The sequence below is a fragment of the Poecilia mexicana genome, unplaced genomic scaffold (genome assembly GCF_051168715.1).
Source record: "Poecilia mexicana isolate PSO_F unplaced genomic scaffold, ASM5116871v1 scaffold_7, whole genome shotgun sequence".
In the NCBI taxonomy this organism is placed as follows: Eukaryota; Metazoa; Chordata; class Actinopteri; order Cyprinodontiformes; family Poeciliidae; genus Poecilia; species Poecilia mexicana.
The window spans coordinates 10,218,388-10,244,954 of NW_028263376.1; the positions used below are offsets into that span (position 1 = coordinate 10,218,388).

At 38.3% G+C, this 26,567-nt stretch overlaps 3 protein-coding genes and 10 non-coding genes across 14 annotated transcripts in view; all 13 read right to left on the bottom strand.

Annotated features, from left to right (window-relative positions):
• Positions 1 to 45: 45 nt before the first annotated feature.
• Positions 46 to 19,260, bottom strand: hyal3 (hyaluronidase 3). Of its 2 annotated transcripts, none has more exons than XM_014995129.2 (7): positions 19,187 to 19,260; positions 4,226 to 4,489; positions 2,884 to 3,319; positions 1,777 to 1,924; positions 1,564 to 1,690; positions 1,400 to 1,489; positions 46 to 1,285 (listed from the first exon to the last, which is right to left on the bottom strand). In XM_014995129.2, exons 2-7 carry the CDS (start codon positions 4,460 to 4,462, stop codon positions 986 to 988), a joined length of 1,338 nt encoding a protein of 445 aa, XP_014850615.2. In that variant the 5' UTR covers positions 4,463 to 4,489; positions 19,187 to 19,260; the 3' UTR covers positions 46 to 985. The 2 variants fall into 2 exon arrangements, with proteins under 2 accessions (XP_014850615.2, XP_087863152.1); XM_088007026.1 differs by lacking the exon at positions 19,187 to 19,260 and adding an exon at positions 9,878 to 10,036.
• On the bottom strand, positions 4,648 to 19,255 carry naa80 (N-alpha-acetyltransferase 80, NatH catalytic subunit). Its single transcript, XM_088007027.1, has 2 exons — positions 19,187 to 19,255; positions 4,648 to 7,881 (listed from the first exon to the last, which is right to left on the bottom strand). Coding segments are annotated over exons 1-2 (915 nt in total). The 5' UTR covers positions 19,189 to 19,255; the 3' UTR covers positions 4,648 to 6,968.
• Positions 11,160 to 11,276, bottom strand: LOC148158351 (U5 spliceosomal RNA). The gene has a single exon (XR_015763878.1). It is a non-coding gene; the product is annotated as a U5 spliceosomal RNA (small nuclear RNA).
• On the bottom strand, positions 11,863 to 11,976 carry LOC148158352 (U5 spliceosomal RNA). The gene has a single exon (XR_015763879.1). It is a non-coding gene; the product is annotated as a U5 spliceosomal RNA (small nuclear RNA).
• Positions 12,732 to 12,846, bottom strand: LOC148158353 (U5 spliceosomal RNA). The gene has a single exon (XR_015763872.1). It is a non-coding gene; the product is annotated as a U5 spliceosomal RNA (small nuclear RNA).
• Positions 13,474 to 13,590, bottom strand: LOC148158354 (U5 spliceosomal RNA). The gene has a single exon (XR_015763882.1). It is a non-coding gene; the product is annotated as a U5 spliceosomal RNA (small nuclear RNA).
• On the bottom strand, positions 14,203 to 14,318 carry LOC148158355 (U5 spliceosomal RNA). Its single transcript, XR_015763871.1, has one exon. It is a non-coding gene; the product is annotated as a U5 spliceosomal RNA (small nuclear RNA).
• Positions 14,872 to 14,986, bottom strand: LOC148158356 (U5 spliceosomal RNA). Its single transcript, XR_015763877.1, has one exon. It is a non-coding gene; the product is annotated as a U5 spliceosomal RNA (small nuclear RNA).
• LOC148158357 (U5 spliceosomal RNA) lies at positions 15,775 to 15,889 on the bottom strand. The gene has a single exon (XR_015763891.1). It is a non-coding gene; the product is annotated as a U5 spliceosomal RNA (small nuclear RNA).
• Positions 16,465 to 16,578, bottom strand: LOC148158358 (U5 spliceosomal RNA). The gene has a single exon (XR_015763876.1). It is a non-coding gene; the product is annotated as a U5 spliceosomal RNA (small nuclear RNA).
• On the bottom strand, positions 17,370 to 17,484 carry LOC148158359 (U5 spliceosomal RNA). Its single transcript, XR_015763892.1, has one exon. It is a non-coding gene; the product is annotated as a U5 spliceosomal RNA (small nuclear RNA).
• On the bottom strand, positions 18,060 to 18,175 carry LOC148158360 (U5 spliceosomal RNA). Its single transcript, XR_015763890.1, has one exon. It is a non-coding gene; the product is annotated as a U5 spliceosomal RNA (small nuclear RNA).
• Positions 19,261 to 22,747: 3,487 nt separating the features above from the next.
• prkar2aa (protein kinase, cAMP-dependent, regulatory, type II, alpha A) overlaps positions 22,748 to 26,567 on the bottom strand; it is a 41,085-nt gene continuing 37,265 nt past the window's right edge. The window contains exons 10-11 of the mRNA XM_014995130.2: positions 26,367 to 26,505; positions 22,748 to 24,147 (exon numbers count right to left, since the gene is read on the bottom strand). Coding sequence (XP_014850616.1) covers positions 24,023 to 24,147; positions 26,367 to 26,505 — 264 coding nt within the window. The 3' untranslated portion in view covers positions 22,748 to 24,022. The remainder of the gene's footprint in view (positions 24,148 to 26,366; positions 26,506 to 26,567) is intronic.

Below are 26,567 nucleotides of genomic sequence, written 5' to 3' on the forward strand. Positions count from 1 at the left end.
TTGCTCAGAATTTTTTTTTTGCTCATTTTGACAAAAAGTAGATAAAGAGGAAAACTGTGTCTCTTTATTAACCAAAATTTATGAAATTCTATTTTGTCTTATTTAGTTTCCTTAAATAGAAATAAAAGTTGTGAAGGAGCAGAGTAATCCCAATAGACGTTCAGGCTCATTCGAACGGGGTTTAACAGCAGCTAATCTGCCAAAAACACAGAGCTGATAATACTGACATCAGATCCTAAATTAGAATAGGCAATTTGTTATTCATAATGCTTCTCAATTTTAACAGCTAACATGCTGTTTTTGTGGGGGGGGGGGGGGGGAGGGGGTGCTGGTGCCTATTTCCAGCGAATGTTTCAGGCAAGAGGCGGGGTACACCCTGGACAAGTCGCCAGTCTGTTGCAGGGAAGCTGATATGCATCCATTAATTTGAAAATACTACTTGATACCCTGACAGTAGCTAATAGGTAATCTTCAGCTAAATAGCAAACATATGCTAAAATGCTAACATTATGTTGTTGCTAACACCAATAAAAGTAGATGTTGAAAACAAGAAAATGCTGCATTTTCTAAAAAACTCAAGCAGTTTTTCCAATATTGTAGCTAGTATTGCCTGTCACATGGCAACCACAGCAGGGAGGGGTTATTGGTAGAATTTATGTTCTTGGTTAATCATTTAGGTTAGCTACTTAGCTTTCAGTGATTAGTCTGATCTTGTTACTGTCGTTTATGTGTTAATTATTTGTTAAAATCTGTTAGACGATAAGTGAGGGAGGTAGTTGTCATGACAAAGTGTGAATGTTTAAATATAGGAACTAAAATACCATCTGCTGCCTTGTTCATGACAACAGTTGAACTACGGCATGTCGAAATAGCTTTACAAATTATGTTAAAAAAAACTTAGTAAAGTCACTTATAGCTTTTTTTTTTTTTTTAATTATTATTATTCAAAACCCTGTTATGCAGCTTCCTGACTGAAGGACACTCATCAACTCTTGTCCTGCCCTCTCCCAACCATCTTCCTCTGGCACCAGGTTCCAGTCCAGCCTGAGTAGCACCGACACCTAAAATGCTGCTGAAAGTATTTGCTGCTGCCAGAGTCCGTGTCCTTGTGAGAGACAGAGACGGGCGCGGATGATAGACTGCGACCGGAGTTGGGGCGTCGCCTAGCGCAGCGGCCATGACTGTAGCAGAGCTGGAGGCTGCATCGCGACGCGCCGGCCCTCAGGGTCTGAATGAAGGGGCCTAGGACGGTGTGGATGTAGTCTCTGAGGAGGACGCACTGTTTCTGGTAGGCGGGAGAAGACAACATGGTTACACGCACCGGCTCTGAAATGTATATATTTCATTATATATAATGAAATATATACACACATGCATCATGTGTCAGTCAGTCACGCACTTTTGATTTGGCGAACTTCATCTCTCCCCACAGCACAACTCCAGCTGCGCCGAGCGACACGCTCTCTCCAATTGTATGCTCCAAGTCCGTCTGCAAGCCCAGACATTCTGCTATGCTTACAAGCTTAATTTCAACGTTTTATATTGACGTGAACGAGCAGCTACCTTGTTGAGAAAGTTGAGAGTATGTGTGAATGCCAGTCGAGCGTACGGAAGGACGGGTATGGCCTGGTTGTTACTGTTGCCATGACGCCACGTTAATGCCACTCTCAAAGCCTCCAGCAGTCTGTGTCTGAGTGGAGGAAACGGATCAGTTTATGTCTTTGGTTTCAAACAAAAGGTTGTGGTAAAACAGAACGTAAACGTGTGTGTTCGTACCGGATCATCAGAGCAGCATCTGTGGACCCTGCCAGCCGCTGCGGCAGGTAGATGCTGGGATAGAGAGCCGTGGACTGAGCCCAGAGCCAGGACAGCCGGTCATTCTTCTGCTTTGTCCCCGAGTGGCAACGTCCTGTGTAGGTTTTATCTGATCTCACACATGAAGTAAAACACACTGATGTCAGTTTTTATAATTGGTTAAATGATCAGTTACATTTTGAAGTTGAAGCCTCAGTAGAAACAATTTGCAGCGTTTTGCAAAGTTGTTCATAGCCCTTATGTATTTTCACATTTTGTGTATTTTAATGTGATTTGTGATGTGGACGGAAAATAGTTGGCAGTTTTCTATATTTTCTGCCAATTAAAATCTGAAAAGTGTGTCATGCATTTTTATTTGCCCCCTCCCCCCTTCATTCCGATACCTACGTGAGCTTTGAAGAGACTGCAACATACAACACCTCAAATGTGAAAAACTAACAAGAAGGCAACCATGAGCTGTGTCTTCACACATCTGGGCTTCATAGAGGAGTAGCGAGAAGAAAGTCAATGTTGCAAAAGGATAAAAATGAGATAAGTCCCATGTGCAGTTTCTTTTCTCAAATCCACGTAGCAAACACATGGAAGAAAATGATCTAATAAAATTAACTAATTTAACCTTTTGACCTACATACAAAATGCTCTGTGAGCAGGGGGGAAAAAAAGAAATTGCATATTACTCTGAACACACTGTGCCTGCTGGATAACAGCATTATCTGAATCTTAATTAATATGAGCTATGACCACATTTAATTTCCCTTTGGGCTCAATAACGTATTCTTGAATTGAGTTTTATTCTATGGGGATGCTTCCTGCAAAAAGCTGGAGTGATCCACAACTCCACTAGACAGAGCAGTAGCTATTTCCCATAGAAGAAATGTAAATATACAGTAGTGGTAGAGATATGTCTCTGAAAAGGTTTAGGAACTTTGAATATTTTTCGGCACATATCTGACTAAACATGCCTTTTTTCATTTAAAAAATGCATTTTAAGCCATTTTTAAACATGCATATGTACAAAAATGAACCCCACCCAGTAGGTAACAACAATCCAGTTTCTGTTTGCTTCACCTCTCTTTCTCTTGTTCTTATTATAGCAGGAGGGGAAACCGTAAAAGCCCCAGAATCCTCCGGGCCGGCGCCTGACCACCAGCCTCAGCGTCTCCTCCATAAACATCCGAGCGCTCTCCTCAAACTCCTGCTGAGCCAACAGCTTCACGTCCTGCTCGGACAGATCCAGTCTCTCCTGTCTCACCAGCTGCTTGGACAACCTGCGGTACTCCATCTTGGATCCGAAGTTGTTCTCCCACAGCGGCAGCCACTCCTCCCAGTCGATGACTCCGACTCCGGAGAAGCCGGGACGCAGCAGGACGTCCAGCTGCACCTCTACGAGGGAGAGGTGAGAGGCCAGGTCGCCAAGCTGCGGGATTCCTCCGTTCACCTCCCTGCCGTCGTGGGAGATGTAGGGGTAGTTCCCCAGGTGGTTCCGATAGAAGATGGTCATATTCTGGAAAAATGAAATAAATAAATAAAAAGTTTGTACCAAGCTCTGTAGGTCTTGTTTACAGGGTTTGTACACTTTTCCCATTGTAAAATTTAAGCACTTTTCAAGTATTTCCAAGGTAAGTTTTCTAACTTTTCCAGTACCACACTCTGGAGTTAAAAACAACACAAATCAACTAAAGGAGACAGTTTCAATTCACTATTATATATCATTTATTTTACTGTTATTAATAATGTCTTGTGATAGGATAACAGGGAAAAGTAAACTAAAACTTTAAATCCAGCCAAATTACGTTGAGGTAAATGCTCAAATTAAATGCTTAGGCACAATATAGAAAGAAAGTTACAAACATATATATCTTGAAAAATGTTCTCACTAAGTTTTTTTTTTGGCTTTTAGCCAATCAAAATAATTTGGTAATTCGAACTTACTTAAAAGATGAGAAGATTGGTCTGATTTAACTTCAAACTGTGAAAAAAAAATGTCTCTTTCAACTGTAAATTTTCCAAATTTAGGCTTTCAATGAAGTGTTAGATTGCACTTTATTACAAAACAGTTTGAATATGCAGCACTTTCAAGCATTTTGTACAGAAATTATGAGCTTTCCAAAATTTGAAGATACAAAATTGAAATTCAAGGATTTCAAGCACCCATAAAAACCCTAAAGTTAACAGTCAGCTGTCCTTCTCTATAGTTTGCTTCCAGTTGCCATGGTTTCCAGTCCTGATCAGAAGGTCTTGAACCTTTTTTCTGTCATTTTTTAAAGAAAACTGTTAACATAAAAATCATGCAGAACTATCGACTAAAACCAAAGATCCCTGGCACTTTGGAGATAGAATATGTATAGTTAGTTTAGAAGGTAATTATGCGAGAGACTATTATCTCTTTAGCCTATCTAAATCATTTCACCTGTCCCTGGAAACGCTGCCTTTGATTCTCCACGATCCCAAAGTCCTGCAGGTCCAGATGGACGTTGTGGCGCTTGTGACAGTTAGCTGTGGGCATGTTCCACACGACGACGAAGGGCCGGTTCCGCAGGTCCGGACCCGCAGCAGCCGCATTAGCGTGGCTGAGGTTCTCCGACAGCGAGGCTCGAGGCAACAACATGATGAGGAGGATGAGAAAGCGAAGGTGAGACAGCACCATGGCTGCTCAGCAGTCAGCGAGTCCTTCCTGCTCAGAGACACAGAACAACCTGCATTATTTAAAATCCCTCCACAGAGACAGAATGTGTTTTTTTTTAATTCTTTGCCTGTTTTAAATGTTATTTTTATTTGCATGATTTTATTAAGGATCTTTTTATTTACTCCACGTGTTTTAAATTTATATAGTTTTTACTTTTTTCTCCATATTCTTTAGCTGTTTACTAAAGATTTAAAAGTGGCTTCATATACATATATTTTAAAGCATCGAAGCCTTATTAAGTCATAGATTGTCAGACAGCTCAGCAAGGGAGATTTGTAAATAGAACCTTAGCAACTCGTAATCACATGATCTGAACAGCTAAAACACAGGCTAGTTTTGATTATGAGTTACTAAAAAAAGAAAAGAAAAAGAAAATCAAACCTAAACATTAAAATGGAGACTTTATGATAGTCCATATCAACTGATGAAGTTAAATAAGGTTTTAACAGAGCAGCTCAGTAGCTGCTTTGATAAAAACAAACGCTAAAAGTTTAATTTATTGAGCAGTTTTTAGATAGAAAACACAAAATGAGATTCTAAAGCAAAAACAAGACTTGAAAATTATGAGAAATGATCCCCATTTAGGTTTGAACGCTCCTCTCAATACTTTAATACTTCCGCATTAAAACATACAATAACAACCCTGACTGGGAATTGCTGTATCGCAATGCATGCACAATTTGTGAGCTACAGATATGGATAAAAGCAACATTAGAAATATGAGAAAAATTCAGCTTCAGACCTGAAATCATTTAATAAGAGCAACAAAACTCATATTGATAAGTACCCTATCAGTTACTTATTGAAATGCTTTTAATTTAATTAGTTTTCTTCTAAAGGTAAAAGAAAGTGTCAAAGGAATAATTTATGATCTTTAATAGAAATATGGGAACACTGTAGATGTTTCTCTTAGCCCCTGGACACGATGGGTGCGTTCACAATGCAGCCTGAAGTGACCCAATTCCGATTTTTTTGCCGGGGCCGTTCACACTGCCAGTAAATGAGACCTGTATGCGTTCTGCAGTGTGAACGCGCAAACGACCTGAAAGTGTCCCCCATGCGCAGTAGAGGGCGCAATAGCGTCAGCGTTCTAAGTGTTCTGCCAACTGCCATAAAAAGAAGTGCTCAGGTTTGCGGAAGTAAACATGGAGGCTAACGGTGGAGCTTAGCTTACATATTTGAAGTTGTTGTCCCACCGGAGCAGCATATTAACAACTTAATCCTCATATAATCCATCATGGTTGTTGTTTTTCTTCCCGCTTGCGCATGTCAGGACACAGAATAGTGAGATTTGTTGAGTGACGTTCAGTTCGGATGAATGCGATCTGGACGTTAGGTTGGATACGTGTCGGATATGGGTCACATTCGAAAAAGAAACTGACCTGTGGTGTTCACACTACCATGAAAAGATTGGATACAGGTCGCATTACGTCAAAAAGAAAAAAAAAAAATTGGAATTGGGTCACTTCAGGGTGCAGTGTGAACGCACCCAAAGCTACATAACGGTATCCATAACAACAGTCAGATGCCGTTTACATGACAACAAGCTGTCTGGAAGGAAATCCAGCTCTGTGCTTTGGTGAGAAGAAACTAGAGTTGAGATTTTTGGCAACTAAAAGAAACACAGAATGAATGTGTTGTAAAACCCAGCATAACTACTGTGAAGTAAGTTAAAGGATCCAAAGGTTCTGGAATCTTGTTAATGTCCATCACTTCTCAGAACCGTTTATTTATAAATCCAGTGCTCTCTTCCAGAAAACTAACAATAAGACTGCCTTTGGTTCTTTCAGTCGGATAGCAATACAAAAACAGGACGTGATTAGATTAGCAGACACCAAATCAAGCTTCTTCCACCTCAAACTCCTGGACTAAACCCATAGAAAACCTTTGGAACGAGCTGAAGGGACGAGAGCTTCAGAGAGAAGCCAAGGACAAAGTGGACAAAGAATAGAGAAAGATCTACATCTTCCAATGCTTGGATCTGTTTTCTTCACAAAAAGAACACTGCATAAAATGTTGACAGCATTGGTATCATTAGAGATTACACATTTATTTCTTTAAAAATGGTTTATTAAGTTTCCCAAAGATTGGATTTTTTTTTTTTTTTTGCACAAATCAGTTTGAAATCATGATATAGTGACAAAACAATTAATTTAAGTAAAGGGTCTTTAACATAATTCTTCCAGAAATGCTAATAGATGTGGAGGGCTTTGTTTCTACCCTCCTGCTCCATCTTACAAGATTTTGTCTCTTTGTTGGTGTTTTGTCCGTCTTTATGGTTCTTCTGCAACTGGTTCCGGACCTTGAAGGTTAGCTTGTGCAAGAAGTGCATTGATCTTTGATTGTTTGGTTTCCTAATGCCGTCTCTGAGGTTAAAGACAGTTTTGCCTGAGTGTGTCTCAGTGTGTCTTATTTTAGAAGTGTCTGGGAGTGTATATGTGCACTCCCAGACATGTCCAACTGTTCATCAAATGTCCTTGTGCATCCAAAAGATGGGAACTCCTCTGGCGTCTCTGTAGGGGGTTTCCGTCAAAGTCTGAATTACAGGGTCTCCTGAAAACTGGGCCGGTGGAGGAGGTGGAGGAGGCACTGAGGAGGAAAGAGAAGTAGGAGGAGGTGGTGGAGGTACGGAGGAAAGAGGAGGAGGTGGTGGAGAGAGACTAAGAGGATTTTGTAAATTAGAAGGTGAAGGTAACCCATCAACACAACTACGTTCTAAGTCTTCCATTCTTGTTGGCGTTTGTTTCGTTGGGTTTGCTTCTGCGTTTGGAGCTCTGGAAAGTCTCATGAGCATCCCCACAGGGAGGAGCGCCATCACAGCACCCGTGCTCTGCACCGGCGTGGACAGGACGTAGCCGAGATGGGCGTAGAAGTGCTGCTTATCATGGGTGGTCAGGCACAGACGCTTGAAGCCTCTGCGTTTAGCGTACAGCTCCGTCTCCTCCATCAGAACCCGACCGTAGCCCTTCCCCCGCTCCTGTTTGGACACCACTACCGACTCTACAAATAGGCTGCTGCCATGACCCACTACCCGGGTGAGCCGGGCGTGGCCGAGGAGCCTCTCCTCTCTCCCTCTGGGGCCCTGAAGGAGAACCAGGCAGACGGGGAACTCCGAGCAGGACTTCTGGAGGGAATGGACTCGGGCTGCCTGGCTCCTCCGCCACTCGGAGTTGACCAGGTCCGCGCAGGGTACCAGCAGGTCCGGACGCCGGTGGATAGGAACCACATGGATCCTCCCTGCTTCGTCAGCGTCGTCGTGTTTGCTGTTCTGAACGTCTCCATCCAGCAACGAGACTTTTTCGCCGTAGTGTGAATTTGGGAGGTTCTGCGGCTCAACATCCCACTGGTTTCCTCTCCGTGAGGACGTTAGTGCTTTAGACCTGTGACGATCAGGGTTCAAGTCAGACTGAGCTCTGAAACTGATTGTTAAAATGTTACACAAGGTTTGGATGTACAGTTTCTCAATTTTCCAGTGAAGCAAAAATAACACAAGTCTACCTTATGCAACAGGTAGTTGCATAAGGTAGACATTTAATTCTAATCAGTTTTCTATTCTTTGGACAGCAGCTTTAGAAATGTAATCATTTAATCAGCTGGCAGCTTTTAAGACCTTTATCTGTTGGAGACAGGAGAAGAAAACTACATTTTCTATCTTCTTAATGTCTATGCTTCTTATTTTAACCTTCATGCTCTGTTTCTCTCACAAACTTCAATAGCTGGAAGGAATTTTAATTCTTTTCAATTTAGTGACGCAGATTAAAATTTCAGTTGCTGACACAGATGTATTATGCAAGTGTGTGTGTCATCTAGAGGTGCGGCTGTTACTTTTTGTAGGTGCGAGAGCAACTAGCTGCACAACATTGATGTATTTTTTTTTATATTTGTGTAAAGTGGTTTGTAAATAAATCACTTCACCTGTGTTCATTTAAAGAATGCCATAGAGAACTGTGTGTCAATGTAAATTTTCTAAATTTTATGAAGGCCATTACCTTCCAAATTCACAAATAACAATATATAATAATTATTCATTAATATTTTTAATGTTTATCCCATTAAACCCCAATATTAACAATACATATATTGGTTAAGGAAAAAGAAAAGGAAAAAAAAAATCCTTGAAACATAAGCAAACTTGTAGATCAACATTTGGTCACAAACCAGCATGACATTAAGCAATAACACTGTTTTGTCCTGGCTGGAACATTTGAATATAGATTAGACAAAGTGGCAAATGAGCCCAAAAAATTTCACGGCAGCTTCGCTTAGCTGGAGATCGAGCAACATAAACTAATGTGTAAAATCATAGAAGGTCAACGCTGGTACGTCACTTACTTAACCTGTGTGTCATGCATAGAATGTCTGTTACAGGGAATATATATAAAAAAATTGTCTTTCAATTGTACTGGATTGCTTTTTCAGGAGTAACAAAATTAAAATTTCATATTGTTCTAGATTTACAGATGCAAAAACAGGCTTTGATCAGAATTTATTCCTGAACGCAGCTGAGATGTACAGATAGAACTGCATACGGAGAGGTTTTTTGTGTGGCTAAATATATTTAATGCCATAAATATAACACACAGCTCAGTATAGTGTAATTACAGCAGGACCCTAAAGACAGAGAGTAGCTGATTTGGCCATAAAAGCTGTAATTTTCTTCATATAATTTCAAGTCACCTGCTGTAGCACAGTGTCATCTTTGGCTGAAACCAAATGGACATGGTGTGGGAAAAAAAAAGGAAAGTTGTTTAATGATCTATTTGATGGGTGGACTGACCTGCACCACTCTGAAAAGGTGCTTTTAAACCCAAGTAAAAGAAGAAATTGAAAAACCGTCAGATTTCAAGTCACGTCACATGTACAGGCATGATCTTTGTACAAAAGACATAAATGCAATCGCTTTTATTGAGCATAATTCACGAGAATGTATTCCAGTTTGTTACAGCGTTAACACCCTGCAGCTAATAGGGAAGTGGTAGCTTTCTGACACGTCCCCACCAAGAAACATGTAAAGAACACTTAAAGCAGCTCAGTATACTGAATTCTTCCTTCTTCTTTCCACAGAAACACTGTATTAAATGCTGTATAATTTGGCCAAAATTACATGTTAGAATAGCCAATATATGAAAAAGTCACAGAGAGATCTTTTCCAACGATGATCTACTTTTATCAAATTAGGTTAGTTACAGATCCAATAATTTTTCCTTGCAAACAACTACAGGGAAATGTCTTAAGCAGCGAGTCTCTATGAATGAGAGCTAATTTTAAGAGTAGAAAGATGCAACAGTTCCACACAGTTTAAATGTAACATTATTTAAAGGAAAAATTTGAACACAGAAAAAAAAAAGAACCAACAACTGAGTAACATTGACTCACCCTGAGAGAGCAGTTGAGGACTAATCGCTGCCTGTTCTACAAGTATTTAACTCGTCTCTGACCACACCGGACTACTTCACATTCTGCTTGTAAGAGGAAACTGGTTATTGGCTAATTGCCACATACTGCCAAAAAAAGAAGAAAAAGAAGCAGCAGCAGTAGATCTTCACTCAAGATAAATGCTGATGTCCCTTCTGAGACCAGAGAGAGAAAAACTTTTAATACTTGTGCAGAACTTTCGGTCTTCTTTTTCTTTCTTCTTGAAGATATCGTTGTTTTTCCTCAATTTAATTCACAATATAAGTTGTAATTAATATTTGTAATTAATATTTATTGAAATTTAGTCAAGATGACTTAAGTCCACCTTTAGGATTCTGAGCCTAAGTTGTCTGGATTGTATATGCTGACATTTCTTTGTCACAAAAGAGTTATACCTAAAAAATAATGTGTAGCCGAAGATTCCTGGTTGTTTGTCTCTTACAGTCAGAGCTGTACAGTAAACTTTTACAGTGCACAATAAAATAACCATACATTTACAATAGAATGAAAGTAATGTTTTTTGTTGTTTTTGTCACAAAAGTGGTTCATTTAGTGGCAGTTCTTGCAGGATGGTCTCCCTGGACGAGCTCCTTTTTCAGAATCCCAAGATACTGGGTCTTCAACAACCTCATTGTCACAAGCAAGCTGATGGACAGACAGCTTTTCTTACAGTGGCCACTGCCTTATAATCGCATCAATCTACTTTGGTCATGTTTTTAGACTGTGAAAGAAAGCTTGAGTACCGAGAGAAAATGCACAGGGAGAACGTGTTAAGCAAAGACTCCAGGCCAGAATGATAAATAGACTAAATATATTTTACATTTTTTCTCAGTATTATGATGAATTGGGGTAGGCACAAAATTATATTAACACATTTTAATTTAAATCAGTTCAAGTTAAGCAACATTTCAAAGTTGGGCTTTTATGTTCAAATGAAGATGCTGATCATGTCCTTCTTTCATGTCCAGGTGGCGCTGTTGTGCTCATGTACAACATCATCGCTTTTGTAGCGACTTTTGTACAGCGAGATCATTTTGATATAACATTTGCCAACAATGGCATTGGATAAGGGATACAATCGAGAAGGACACAAGTTACATCAACAGCTGTGAGTTATAGATTTATTTATCATGGCTCTTAGCACAGAATACACATCCGCATTACTACACTCACTGTAACTCCGATTACAGAGAGTAATTTATTACATTCGGGAAAAGATTTTAATATTGAACAGAGAATGGGCACTCCACCAAATAGTAGAGTATCAAAAAAAATTGAGATAAACTCTTGTTGTTCCTCTCCACGGAAATCTTTAGTAAAAGGCGAAAGATTTATACGATCTGAAGAGAAACAAGAGTGCATGACCCACAGAAGCTGTAGACGCCCCATTTACTTCGCCAACACACCCGTTTCACTTACGGTGCTATTCGACAAGGAACTCAAAAATTCAAAGACTTTAGCCTCTATGGCAGGCCGTTTTAACATAAATTCTGTTTCACTAATATCTTGAGTTGGTATTTTGTCTAGTAGTTCAAACATTACAGATTAACATAGAATTTTGAAAGTTCAATAAAACCATGAAAATCAGATAAAAGATTAATTGTAATTTCGGATGTGTGACGTCATTTCAAACATATTCTTTAAAATAGTTACATGCTGCAGCTTTAACCCTAAAAAAATCCAAAACTTTACTGCCATTCACTAAACGGACTGGAAACGTCACCTACCACAAATGCAAAAACACAGCATAACAAGCTAAAAGCATAGTTTAAAAATAAATCCATTTGGACAACATGCATTGTGTAATGTGCATATATGCATTACAAACTTGCCTTTTCTTTAAAAAAAAACTTACATTTTCAAAATGTGTCAATTGAGCCACTTACTGTGAAAGCTCAACACTATCTATATTATATGGTTACATTTCTTATTTGACACAGAAAGGTAACCCCACCAAAAGATAGGGCATCAAAAATTTGAGATAAGATCTTATTGTTCCTCTCCACGGAAATCTTTAGTAAAAGGCGAAAGATTTATACGATTTGTAGAGAAACAAGACTGACTAACTTCCAAATGTCGGTGCCCCATTTCTTTCGACATCATACCCACTTCGGTGACGGTGTTATTTGCTGCACAACATCAGAACTAATTTCAGCCTCACAAATGAAGACTGTGATGTTGTTTATTAAGCGTTCTGAAAACTTCACTTACACGATGTAAACTCGGGGCATAACGAGTTAAAAACATGGTTTGAAAATAAAGCCACCGACATTCTTCATGCAAAGTGCCGAAATTGGTTCTCATCGACGTAGAGGCTTGACGAAAATTGCGTACTTCGTACAGAGGAACCGGGCCGAATTATTTCGACAGAGCTCTGTGCGAAGTGTTGTCTGATTGGCTAGGAGTTTGTTGCAGCGCTAAATAACTTAACTAAAAATCCGACGGGTTTAATTCCTGGGTGTAAATTGTAACATCGCGGTCCACGGAGATGGTTGTCTGCATAAAAGTGTGGCGCTAGCTCCGTGACCGTTACGTAAAAACAAAACAGAGGAGGCCCGAAAGAAGGGGAAACCACGCGGATAGCAGCGTGACGAATACCGCAGCGGGAGGCGTGTCCCCATGGTGGTCTACGTCGTTGTACGAAAGGTGAGTGTGAATGAGAAGACGCTGAAAGCACATCAACTGGACGTGTTGAGTCCTGAAATCCATTGAGACAATGCTTTGCTTAAACGCAAAGAAACCTTCCTTTATCTTCACATAAAGTTAATGCTACATTGATGTATCTGTTGTATTTCATATTGAACACTGAAAGAACACCCCACCAAAAGGTAGGGTATCAAAAAATTGAGATAAACTCTTGTTGTTCCTCTCCACGGAAATCTTTAGTAAAAGGCGAAAGATTTATACAATTTGAAGAGAAACAAGAGTGCATGACCCATATAAGCTGTAGACGCTCCATTTCTTTCGCCAACACACCCGTTTCACTTACGGTGCTATTCGACAAGGAACTCAAAAATTCAAAGAATTTAGCCTCCTATGGCAGGCCGTTTTAACATAAATTCTGTTTCACTAATATCTTGAGTTGGTATTTTGTCTAGTAGTTCAAACATTACAGATTAACATAGAATTTTGAAAGTTCAATAAAACCATGAAAAACAGATAAAAGACAAATTGTAATTACGGATGTGTGACGTCATTTCAAACATATTCTTTAAAATAGTTACATGCTGCAGCTTTAACCCTAAAAAATCCAAAACATTACTGCCATTCATTAAACGGACCGGAAACGTCACCTACCACACAATGCAAAAACACAGAAAAGCATAGTTTAAAAGTAAATCCATTTGGACAAAATGCATTGTGTAATGTGTATGTATGCATAATATTTCATTACAAACTAGCCTTTTCTTAAAAAAAAAAACTTACATTTTCAAACGTATATATTTTATATAAATATAATATTTATATTATATTATAGAAATATAATATTGCTATTATATTTAGCTATGTAATAATCTGTATCATATAGTTAAATTTCTTATTTGACACAGAAAGGTAACCCCACCAAAAGGTAGGGTATCAAAAAAATTGAGATAAACTCTTATTGTTCCTCTCCACGGAAATCTTTAGTAAAAGGCGAAAGATTTATACGATTTGAAGAGAAACAAGAGTGCATGATCCACACAAGCTGTAGACGCCCCATTTCTTTCACCATCACACCCGTTTCACTTACGGTGCTATTGGACAAGGAACTCAAAAATTCAAAGACTTTAGCCTCTATGGCAGGCCGTTTTAACATAAATTCTGTTTCACTAATATCTTGAGTTGGTATTTTGTCTAGTAGTTCAAACATTACAGATTAACATAGAATTTTGAAAGTTCAATAAAACCATGAAAAACAGATAAAAGACAAATTGTAATTACGGATGTGTGACGTCATTTCAAACATATTCTTTAAAATAGTTACATGCTGCAGCTTTAACCCTAAAAAATCCAAAACATTACTGCCATTCATTAAACGGACCGGAAACGTCACCTACCACACAATGCAAAAACACAGAAAAGCATAGTTTAAAAGTAAATCCATTTGGACAAAATGCATTGTGTAATGTGTATATATGCATAATATTTCATTACAAACTAGCCTTTTCTTAAAAAAAAAAACTTACATTTTCAAATGTATATATTTTATATAAATATATTATAGAAATATAATATTGCTATTATATTTAGCTATGTAATAATCTGTATTATATAGTTAAATTTCTTATTTGACACAGAAAGGTAACCCCACCAAAAGGTAGGGTATCAAAAAATTGAGATAAACTCTTATTGTTCCTCTCCACGGAAATCTTTAGTAAAAGGCGAAAGATTTATACGATTTGAAGAGAAACAAGAGTGCATGATCCACACAAGCTGTAGACGCCCCATTTCTTTCACCATCACACCCGTTTCACTTACGGTGCTATTGGACAAGGAACTCAAAAATTCAAAGAATTTAGCCTCCTATGGCAGGCCGTTTTAACATAAATTCTGTTTCACTAATATCTTGAGTTGGTATTTTGTCTAGTAGTTCAAACATTACAGATTAACATAGAATTTTGAAAATTCAATAAAACTATGAAAAACAGATAAAAGATTAATTGTAATTTCGGATGTGTGACGTCATTTCAAACATCCTCTTTAAAATAGTTACACCCTAAAAAATCCAAAACTTTACTGCCATTCACTAAACGGACTGGAAACGTCACCTACCACAAATGCATAAACACCGCATAAAAAGCTAAAAGCATAGTTTAAAAGTAAATCCATTTGGACAAAATGCATTGTGTGATGTGCATATACGCAAAATATTTCATTACAAACTGGCCTTTTCTTTGAAAAACTTACATTTTCAAAATGTGTGCTCAACACTATATTAAATAGCTAAATTTCTTATTTGACACAGAAAGGTAACCCCACCAAAAGATAGGGCATCAAAAATTTGAGATAAAATCTTGTTGTTCCTCTCCACGGAAATCTTTAGTAAAAGGCGAAAGATTTATACGATTTGTAGAGAAACAAGACTGACTAACTTCCAAATGTCGGTGCCCCATTTCTTTCGACATCATACCCACTTCGGTGACGGTGTTATTTGCTGCACAACATCAGAACTCATTTCAGCCTCACGAATGCAGACTGTGATGTTGTTTATTAAGCGTTCTGAAAACTTCACTGACACGATGTAAACTCGGGGCATAACGAGTTAAAAACATGGTTTGAAAATAAAGCCACCGACATTCTTCATGCAAAGTGCCGAAATTGGTTCTCATCGACGTAGAGGCTTCACGAAAATTGCGTCCTTCGTACAGAGGAACCGGGCCAAATTATTCGACAGAGCTCTGTGCGAAGTGTTGTCTGATTGGCTAGGAGTTTGTTGCAGCGCTAAATAACTTAACTAAAAATCCGACGGGTTTAATTCCTGGGTGTAAATTGTAACATCGCCGTCCACGGAGATGGTTGTCTGCATAAAAGTGTGGCGCTAGCTCCGTGACCGTTACGTAAAAACAAAACGGAGGAGGCCTGAAAGAAGGGGAAACCACGCGGATAGCAGCGTGACGAATACCGCAGCGGGAGGCGTGTCCCCATGGTGGTCTACGTCGTTGTACGAAAGGTGAGTGTGAATGAGAAGACGCTGAAAGCACATCAACTGGACGTGTTGAGTCCTGAAATCCATTGAGACAATGCTTTGCTTAAACGCAAAGAAACCTTCCTTTATCTTCACATAAAGTTAATGCTACATTGATGTAGCATTACATCAATGTAGCATTGATATAATGCTACAATATGTTGTATTTCATATTGAACACTGAAAGAACACCCCACCAAAGAGTAGGGAATCAAAAAATTGAGATAAACTCTTATTGATTCTCTCCACGGAAATCTTTAGTAAAAGGCGAAAGATTTATACGATTTGAAGAGAAACAAGAGTGCATGACCAACACAAGCTGTAGACACCCCAATTACTTCGCCATCACACCCGTTTCACTTACGGTGCTATTGGACAAGGTACTCAAAAATTCAAAGACTTTAGCCTCTATGGCAGGCCGTTTTAACATAAATTCTGTTTCACTAATATCTTGAGTTGGTATTTTGTCTAGTAGTTCAAACATTACAGATTAACATAGAATTTTGAAAGTTCAATAAAACCATGAAAAACAGATAAAAGACAAATTGTAATTTCGGATGTGTGACGTCATTTCAAACATTCTTTAAAATAGTTACATGCTGCAGCTTTAACCCTAAAAAATCCAAAACTTTACTGCCATTCACTAAACGGACTGGAAATGTCACTTACCAATACAAAAACACAGCATAACAAGCTAAAAGCATAGTTTAAAAGTAAATCCATTAGGACAAAATGCATTGTGCATGATACTTGAATTCAAACTGGCCTTTTCTTTAAAAAAACACTTACATTTTCAAAATGTGTCAGTTGAACCACTAACTGAAAGCACTCAACACTATCTGTATTATATAGTTAAATTTCTCATTTGACACAGAAAGGTAACCCCACCAAAAGGTAGGGTATCAAAAAATTGAGATAAACTCTTGTTGTTCCTCTCCACGGAAATCTTTAGTAAAAGGCGAAAGATTTATACGATTTGTAGAGAAACAAGACTGACTAACTTCCAAATGTCGGTGCCCCATTTCTTTCGACATCATACCCACTTCGGTGACGGTGTTATTTGACTGCACAACATCAGAACTCATTTCAGCCTCACGAATGAAGACTGTGATGTTGTTTATTAAGCGTTCTGAAAACTTCACTTACACGATGTAAACTCGGGGCATAACGAGTTAAAAACATGGTTTGAAAATAAAGCCACCGACATTCTTCATGCAAAGTGCCGAAATTGGTTCTCATCGACGTAGAGGCTTCACGAAAATTGCGTCCTTCGTACAGAGGAACCGGGCCAAATTATTCGACAGAGCTCTGTGCGAAGTGTTGTCTGATTGGCTAGGAGTTTGTTGCAGCGCTAAATAACTTAACTAAAAATCCGACGGGTTTAATTCCTGGGTGTAAATTGTAACATCGCCGTCCACGGAGATGGTTGTCTGCATAAAAGTGTGGCGCTAGCTCCGTGACCGTTACGTAAAAACAAAACGGAGGAGGCCTGAAAGAAGGGGAAACCACGCGGATAGCAGCGTGACGAATACCGCAGCGGGAGGCGTGTCCCCATGGTGGTCTACGTCGTTGTACGAAAGGTGAGTGTGAATGAGAAGACGCTGAAAGCACATCAACTGGACGTGTTGAGTCCTGAAATCCATTGAGACAATGCTTTGCTTAAACGCAAAGAAACCTTCCTTTATCTTCACATGAACTTAATGCTACATTGATGTAGCATTACATCAATGTAGCATTGATATAATGCTACAATATGTTGTATTTCATATTGAACACTGAAAGAACACCCCACCAAAGAGTAGGGAATCAAAAAATTGAGATAAACTCTTATTGATTCTCTCCACGGAAATCTTTAGTAAAAGGCGAAAGATTTATACGATTTGAAGAGAAACAAGAGTGCATGACCAACACAAGCTGTAGACACCCCAATTACTTCGCCATCACACCCGTTTCACTTATGGTGCTATTGGACAAGGTACTCAAAAATTCAAAGACTTTAGCCTTATGGCAGGCCGTTTTAACATAAATTCTGTTTCACTAATATCTTGAGTTGGTATTTTGTCTAGTAGTTCAAACATTACAGATTAACATAGAATTTTGAAAGTTCAATAAAACCATGAAAAACAGATAAAAGACAAATTGTAATTTCGGATGTGTGACGTCATTTCAAACATTCTTTAAAATAGTTACATGCTGCAGCTTTAACCCTAAAAAATCCAAAACTTTACTGCCATTCACTAAACGGACTGGAAATGTCACCTACCAATACAAAAACACAGCATAACAAGCTAAAAGCATAGTTTAAAAGTAAATCCATTAGGACAAAATGCATTGTGCATGATACTTGAATTCAAACTGGCCTTTTCTTTAAAAAAAACACTTACATTTTCAAAATGTGTCAGTTGAACCACTAATTGAAAGCACTCAACACTATCTGTATTATATAGTTAAATTTCTCATTTGACACAGAAAGGTAACCCCACCAAAAGGTAGGGTATCAAAAAATTGAGATAAACTCTTGTTGTTCCTCTCCACGGAAATCTTTAGTAAAAGGCGAAAGATTTATACGATTTGAAGAGAAACAAGAGTGCATAAACCACACAAGCTGTAGACGCCCCATTTACTTCGCCATCACACCCGTTTCACTTACGGTGCTATTTGACTGGCAAACATAAGAACTCGTTTAGGCCTCAAAAAAAAAAAACCCTCACAGTCATTCATTAAGTATAGTGAAAACTTTACATGGACAACGTAATAACACGACATTACGTGTTAAACGCATAGTTTAAAAGCAAATCCATTTGGACACAATGCATTGTGGGAACGCAAAGGAAATCACCACGCCGTTATATTATTTTAACCACTCTATTTTTTCGCAAACCCTGTGTACTGTAAAAATTAAGACAGTGTACGCTTTTATATAATGTAGCACAACGATTAAATTTTTATTTGGTTTTAACGCTCCCTGTAAGAATTTAGAAAAGGTGTTTTCTATTTCAAGGATTCATACCTGCGCACAGCGTTTTTAACCGAATAAGCATGCAAGAGTCAACACAATCTAGGATCTCTGAGGAAGTTTTCTAAAAAGAAAAAAAAGCAAACGTACTAAAACAAGAAAAGACCTCTAAAATATATAACTGTTTTAACACGGTGACCATATTATTTAAAAATTGAGTAACTGGGGTTTTGAAGGAGAACTGAACAGCTCTCACAAAAAATATATTTCCTAATGTGGAACATTGAAAAGGCTGGGCATGTTAAAAATACCATAACTGAGTGGAAATGGTTTACGTCATTTTCTTAGCACCAAACATAGACTGTTCAGTTCTAATCATAAATCTTATTCAGAGAGTTTCAGTATAAGGGGGACGTATTCGTACTGAATTCTCCCACAGTTAATATTTCATCTCCTGTCTCCGTAGCTGCCACTTCCATGTAAGGTAAGGGCAGAAATAGCATGATTTCGGTTGACGTAGTTGTTCATGTAGAACTTTAAAAACTGCCTTAATTCACAGTGTTTATGTTAAATACCAAGAGGAACCGCATGTTTAACTTCTAATTCACCTCAATTAGAAGCTTAGTCATATTTAAAGGCTACCTACATTTTCAGTCTCGCGGTCAGACGCTGGTTGTGCTCCCGTCAAAGCGCTCTCATTGGACAGACAGCTGATCTCCAGTCAGTGTCGGTAACGGCGGCAGCCAATAGCAGGAGAAAGACAAAGAGAACAGTCAGCTGCAACTGATCCAGAATCAGGGTTAAATATTATAAACACCATCCATGTTGATAGTTTCTTCTTCGACAGAAGAACATAGATCTCATTACTGACACTCTGCGGATTGGAGTGGTATTACACAATGCTCTCCTTTCTTAACTTTGTGTAGCGCCCACATTTATAGGCACATTCCCAATGAGTCTCGTTTGATTGAAAGTATATTTTGAAAAATAACCTTATTTACAATGAGCCCTCATTATTTATTTTTTTTATTGCTGATTTAATTATAATTTGAAATGTCTTTATGAGCATGTATAAAATCATAATTAAAACCATTCATTTAAGTAGGATTTTCATCAATCTATCAGGTTTAAAATTTTGAATCATACTTGACTTAAGAATATCTTAAAAGTAAAATTAAATGTAACTTACAAACATTTGCTGCTGTTGTTGTAAAATGTGACAAGAAATGTTGCCTGCTTGGAGAAGAGCTATAATGAAATAATTTTGGTTTAATAATTTTTAGGGCTGAAACGATTCCTCGAGTGATTCGAGTACCTCGATTATTAAAATTCCTCGAGGCAAATTGATCTGCCTTGAAGCCTCATATTTTATTATTTAGCACACTGCGTTCCGGCCGGGTTATTACTTGCGTTGCACAGCGCTCTCACTTCCGCCTGAGTTGTTGACGAAAGCTAACTGTTAGCAGCAGGGGCGCTGCCAGGAATCGTGTTTGGGCCCCCTGCGCAGCTGCTGTTACAATTTTTTGAGTCTATTTGACCCATAAAATGCATCACAATTTTAAAGGCTTGTATCTGCCTTGCTTTCTTTGGTTCAATACTGATAATTAGCACAATATTTACTGTTCATGAATTTAACATACAAGAGTCCACATCCAGTATGCAAGTAGGTTGCTTGAATGTTTTCTATTAGTTTTAGATACTGAAATGTCTCCCCCTGAGCAACAGTCAAAAGCAATGTGCAACTACACATAAAGCAATCCAGACTTCTCAAAAATGCTATGTAGTTTAATTTTATTCAAGCTTCAATACATAACTTTAATAAAAAATACATAACTTTAATAAAAAAAATTATTAAAGTTTTTATTAATAAAAAAAACTTTAATATGTTTTCACCATATTTGTTAAAGCTGTCACAATGTCGTAGCAGTTTGTTATGAGACAGATAATCTGTGAAAACAATCAATCTCCTCCATCTCCTTCCTGAACTACCATTACTGGTTAAAGTAATGCACCGTTCTGACCAAAACAACCAATCAGAACTAGCAGGACACTCTTAGCACTGTCAATTAGCCTCATTCACTCACTGCTATATGTGCTAATGGTGGAGAAACAACTTATCATTACAAGAAACTGTTTATCTGCCGTCATTGGTAGCTATGCTAACTGAACTGAGCATTCATAGTTTGAATGTGCTATGCTAGCTGCAGCATGGCACAAATCGAGGGGGAGGAAGAATGAGCAGCACCACATGAGATTGTGATTGACAGCACTAAAACTCTCCTGCCACTGACTGGTTGTTTCTAGCACTGGGAGAAAGCAGTTGAAATAGATTTTTCACAGATTACCTCTCATACCATACTGTCACAACATAATGACAGTTTAAAAAAAATATGTGAAAAAATATTTATATAAAAATGATATACTGCAGCTTTAATTTCACTCAGAAGAGAACAGGTCAGGAGGGACGTGGGTTAGAGCTGCTGCTGACTGACTCATCTGTTAGGTGGTAAAAGGTACAAGGGACATGTTAAATATATGAATATGTTGGTAATTTTTTTTCCTTAATTCATTAAATGCTAGTGAAAAGGAGGCAAACAGTAGTTTGTAGCTAAGCTAACTATGCTAAGTGTTTGATAATTTCACACAGTCTACTCACCTCTCATGGAGAAAAACTGAGTTATAATTTAACACTCTTGCCTTTTTTTCTCTCCCTCTCTCTTTTTTTGAAAACCTGATTTTATAACTTTTCTTAGCAGCATAGTAACTGCCACAATCGTTCGTGTCTTCCACTGCCTGCAGCTGAATAGCGTCACGGTGAAGCGCTCCAAGCAGAAACGAACCATTTAACGCAGATAGGGGAGTTCAGGGCAAATAAGGATGTGTGTTTTTTGATCTGGGAGTGGGAACATTAAATGTTTACTGCTAAAAACAATCTTTGAAAATACAATATGATTAATTTTTTAATTGACAGGGCCCCGATTTTTATTTATATGAACAAAAAATAAATTGTGGAGGCCCCCTCTGTTGGTCAGGGCCCCTAGAATTGTCATCACTTTTCCCCCTATACCGCGCCCCCTGGTGACGAATGCAGGAGTCAAATCGCTAACATAAACACAACCGCTATAAATGCCTGGGCAAGGTGAGATTAATATGCGACTGAAAAATCAATTTCATATATGTAGACCTTTATGCACACATGACTGGGAAACACTTTTCGGGGTAAAAACACTGATCTGCAACACATAAAATGAATAGAGCTGCTAAACAATAAAGCCAGATTATTTAACACGTCTTTTTTTTCTTTTTAAATCCAATTATTTTTTTACTTCCATTTGCAACGAGTTCATGAAACACACCGGAGTTACCCGTCACCGACTCCTGCCTCATCACCTCCCAAAGACGAAGCTGAAGGTTATGCGTCATACCAATTTTATTTATAAAGGACTTGAAAAAACCCAGAGGACCAAAGTGCTGTACATATACAAATATGATCATAAAAATCAATAAGCAGTAAATAAATCTTTACCAGAGATAAATGTGGCCAGCGCAGTATTTGTTTACGTACTGAGTTTCTAATTTATTAGCATCTGCTGTTATTCTTTAATGTCTGCCTTTCTTTCTGCAAAATACTTTGAATTATGTTGTACATAAATTATGCTTTAGCCTCCGCTCCTGTAACTCCATTATGTCAGAAAAGGGTTTCTGTTGCACATGTGCCACATACTGGTAATTAAATCCAGAGGTCCTTAAGGTACATTTAGATAATATTTATGACCACCTAAGGTGTAATAGCTGCACAGATTTTTTTGTTTACAGTATTTGAAGGATATTAGAATATTTCTCAACATCCTCAGATCCTTAAGTACTCAAGGTATTTTTTTTATAAAACTGTATAAAAGCTAATCAGTAAAATCACTGAAAAAAAATTGGTCTGTATCTTTAATGTTCACCCACAAGATAACACAGCATTGGACTCTTAAGAATAAAAAGAAGGGTTAAAATCTAAAACACAGCAGATGTGTCCAAAATTGGATTATTTCAGTTGTAAAGCAACAAAAATAAAAAAGATCATGCTAATTCGCTTCTATCCTGTAGGGTAAAGAATATTAATTTTGTATGCCTAAATCATTAAAAATTTGCAGCATTTAGACCCAGTACACAAAAAAATAAATGTTGCGTTTCAGCAGGAAGTAAAAGGAGGCAGATGTGTTACCAAAATGTTTACTTTATTTTTCAGCTTTTCTTTTAATCCAGGACAACTCATTCAAGAATAATCAAGAAGAATTAAGCACTAATATGTTTATTAGATTTTTCTCTCTTTTTACATTTTGTCAGAGATGGATGGTGAATTTTTATCCAGAACTCGTCAACGTAAAACAAACAAACAAAAAAAAAAGAATATATAATAACAATACATTAATAATTAATTCAATACAATGAAGTGTGGCGTCTGACAGAATAACAATGGCCCAGAAGGTGTAGGTTTGTTGTTTTCACTGCTTCCTCCGTGGTACTGCAACAATCACCAGCACTAACTCAACTCAATCAACGACAGCAGAGGAAGAAAACGGAGTGCGCTCACAAAGTTCTGCACCCCAGCCTCCCAAAGAGGAAACACTTTTTTTTTTATTTAAATAATATTTTATCAAAGCTTCTGTTTTTATCTTCATAAAATGTTTCTAAAACTTATCTGTCTTTAAACTTTTTTTTTTTTTTTTTTTTTTTTGCATTTTTGGATTTGTCTCCTTTTTCAGAGATTTTGCTTTTTTTTTTTTTTTTTTTTTTTTAAGATTTCTGTCTCCATGGTGTGTATGGGAGTGTGTGTTGTGTGTGTGTTTGAGCATCTACACTTGTCACCACATGTGTGCGCTTGTATTTTTGATGTGTCCTTGGCTGAGGCTTGGAACAAGTCTGAGTTGTTCAAGTGCTCATGTGAATATAAAGCCTGCACTAACAAAGCTCCATGGTGCGATGCTGAATATGTTTGGAGTGTGTGTGTGTGTAGTTCATGCCCTTACGCTGCTCTGCCTGCATAAGGTCACCGCAGGTAAGACATTCATACTGAGAGGTCGAAACTAACTCAAGCAACAACTTGGGTGGCCTGTAGCAGGATGTGTGTGAGTGTGTGTGTGTACATCTAACCAAAGTCAGCTTATCAAGGAATCTGTTTAGCTTGGATGTGCTCGAGGGTGAGCAAACATTTTGGAGTGTGCGTCTCTCAGTGCCTACCGCATGGGTTTGTGTGTGTGTGGGAGAGGAAAAAGAGGGCTGAGTGTTTGAAAACTGAGGATTCATGTACCTGCAGGTGAGCCGAGCACGCTTTCCCCGTGCTTTTGCACCGGGTGTAAAGCTCATGAGTCCGTTTAACCACTTCCTGTTGTTGGAGAGGACTTGTATCTGTGTGTGTTTGTTTGTTTGTTTGTCTGTTTGGATGTTTGTTGGTGTGTTTGTAAAAGAAGGCACGGAGGGTGGTGTGGGAGGCTCAGTCTCTCAGGTCCATGCTGGAGCCGAACAGAGCCACCAGCTGCTCCTCGTAGTGGGCGATGTTCCTCTTCATGATTTCCTTACAGGAGCCCAGGAGGCGCTCGAACGCCTGGACGTCTATTACTGCACAGAGGAGGAGAGGAGGAGGTTATGTGCTGTTCAGTGGGCCCAAGTACTGAACTTCATCACATACAGATCATCTTTTATCTCCTGAAACCTTCTGGTCCTTATTAAAGGGGCGGTATTATGTGTTTTCCAGGCGCACAGTGCTGTTCAGTCATTATAAAATTGGGAGGAGCTTTGTTGAAATAGGCGCCACTTTGTATATCAAGCACTAAGGGAGCCTGAATGGTTGCCATGGGAGAGTCAAGGATTTCTTAAATATGCATAAAAGAGTCAAAACAATACTCGAGGTACATTTTTGATGAAATAATATATGACATGAGGCTCCCCCTTTAATGATCTATCTGTTAAGCATTTTAATCTTCTATTTTCGGTTTTTGTCGTCAGAAATGCACTAAAAACAGGCTGTTGTCGACAGAGAATGGTTGTAGTAGCAGACTTGTTAAATCCTTTTTGCAAACAAACTCCCTGATACTAAACTACTTTGATAAGAGCTTTTATAATTTTGTCTGACTTCACCAATATTTGAGTCAGTATGGTTAATCTGTTGGCACTGGAATCGCTCACAAAAGTTGCTTTCCATTCCACAAAGAAGAGTCAAGTAAAACAAAAGGTACATTTCGACGATGGGCTCGTCAACGTTTTTTCCTCCAGATATTTCTCTGAACCTCGTTACCAACGTAGGGAGTTTGCGAGCACTTTCGCTGTGAGGTCCTAAATCCTGCCTTTCGTATGAATAACATCCCTGATACTGAGGAGCTAGTCCAGAATGCGCTCGATGACGGTGAACAAGCAAAAGCTGCTTAAAAAAAATTCAAGATGTAACTTCTATTATAAGTGATTGTTTTCTATTAATTAAACAACATTACCTCTCTTACAATCCCCAATATAAAGAGCAGAATAAAATGTTCTCAGTCTCAAAGGTGGCTCAGTGGTAAAATCAATTAGTGCTAATCCTTCACAGCAGGAGGAGGCAGGGAGAGCGACGAGAAAAAGAAAAAAAAAACATTAAAGAAACAATATTGCTACAGTACAGCTGAATTACATTTTCTCTGCTTCGCAAGCCAATCAGCAGTTGTGGCAGACAGCTGGTGTTACTGCCAGCTCAGTTAGCTGATAGACGAGAGTGACAGGTTTGTGTGGAAAGGTGCATGGATTCACTCATGAGGACGAGGAGACGGCGTCCATATTTCATAGGAGGAGGAGGAGAGGTGACAAGCTGAAGCACAGCTGTTAAAACTGCTGCTCATTTCTTCCATTTAAAGAAAAGCATGGATATCACCATCCACTCAAAGAAAATTAGAAACTACAAGGTTATGACAGATGAGTTAATCATGAAATAATAATTATTATTACAGTGTTTTAAACCAGTCTAAACTTTGTTCCATGGGCCAAAATCGTCAAGTCTTTGTTTTTAATTTATGAGCCAAAGAAATGCTAATTTTAAAACACTAAAACCACAAATAAAATATATATGTCTTACTATTCATTATTTGCAATTAAACATATAAGAAATGTCAGATTTTTCTTGTAGGAAACGGAAAGGTTAGTTTAAAACTTTGTAGATTCAAAACTTAAAAAGGATTATGCACATTATTAAAATAAAGACATCCAGTTTCTTCAAATGAAAAGAAAAATATTCAGCCTATTTTCAGGAATGAGAGCAAAGTTTGGGTCAATTTTTGTAAAAAAATATATGCTGTATTAAGTCAAATTTGATAAACTAATTAAAAGCAAATATAGGTTCCCTGAAGTCTGTTTCTGAGTACAAGTCAGTTGTTAAATGTACTCCTATTTACAATAAAATTAAGGAGAAACTAAAAGCATGTTTCGCTTAATACTTTCTATTTTACAAAAATGTTATTTTGTTGGCAAGAATTTTGCTGTACTTAAAGATAAAAAAGTCTCAACCACCTGTTCTGACAGGCCAAATGCAATCAATTCAGGGGCCACAAAACTGTTCAATCAGTGAGAAATAAACACACACGGTGCTGAAGTCATCAGATGTTTACTTATCAGCTCTAAATTAAGTTATTTTATTTAACCAGAGAAGCAAGGAATTATGCAATATCCCTATTGAGCCATTTAACTTAGATGCTGAATATCTTTTCCTTAAACATCCACATGCTATGTCGCACAAGCAGATCTCATCTCATCATTGTCTAGTGTTCAGGATTACCACCAACGCTGACGGGAGTTTTTCCAACAATTAGTCTTACCCAAACATTTGACATCTCCTACTGCGTAGGCTGAGGCGGCCCGGGGCTTGTTGGTGACCAAGGCCAGCTCCCCGAAGTACTGGCCCCTGTTAGAGCGTGCTATCTCCACCTCAGAGTTGTCTGCGTGGTCTGCCTTCGTCTGCGGGGAGGAAGATGAAAAGGTTAGGAGCCCCCCCGAGCGCTGCCTGTTCTTGGCGCGGC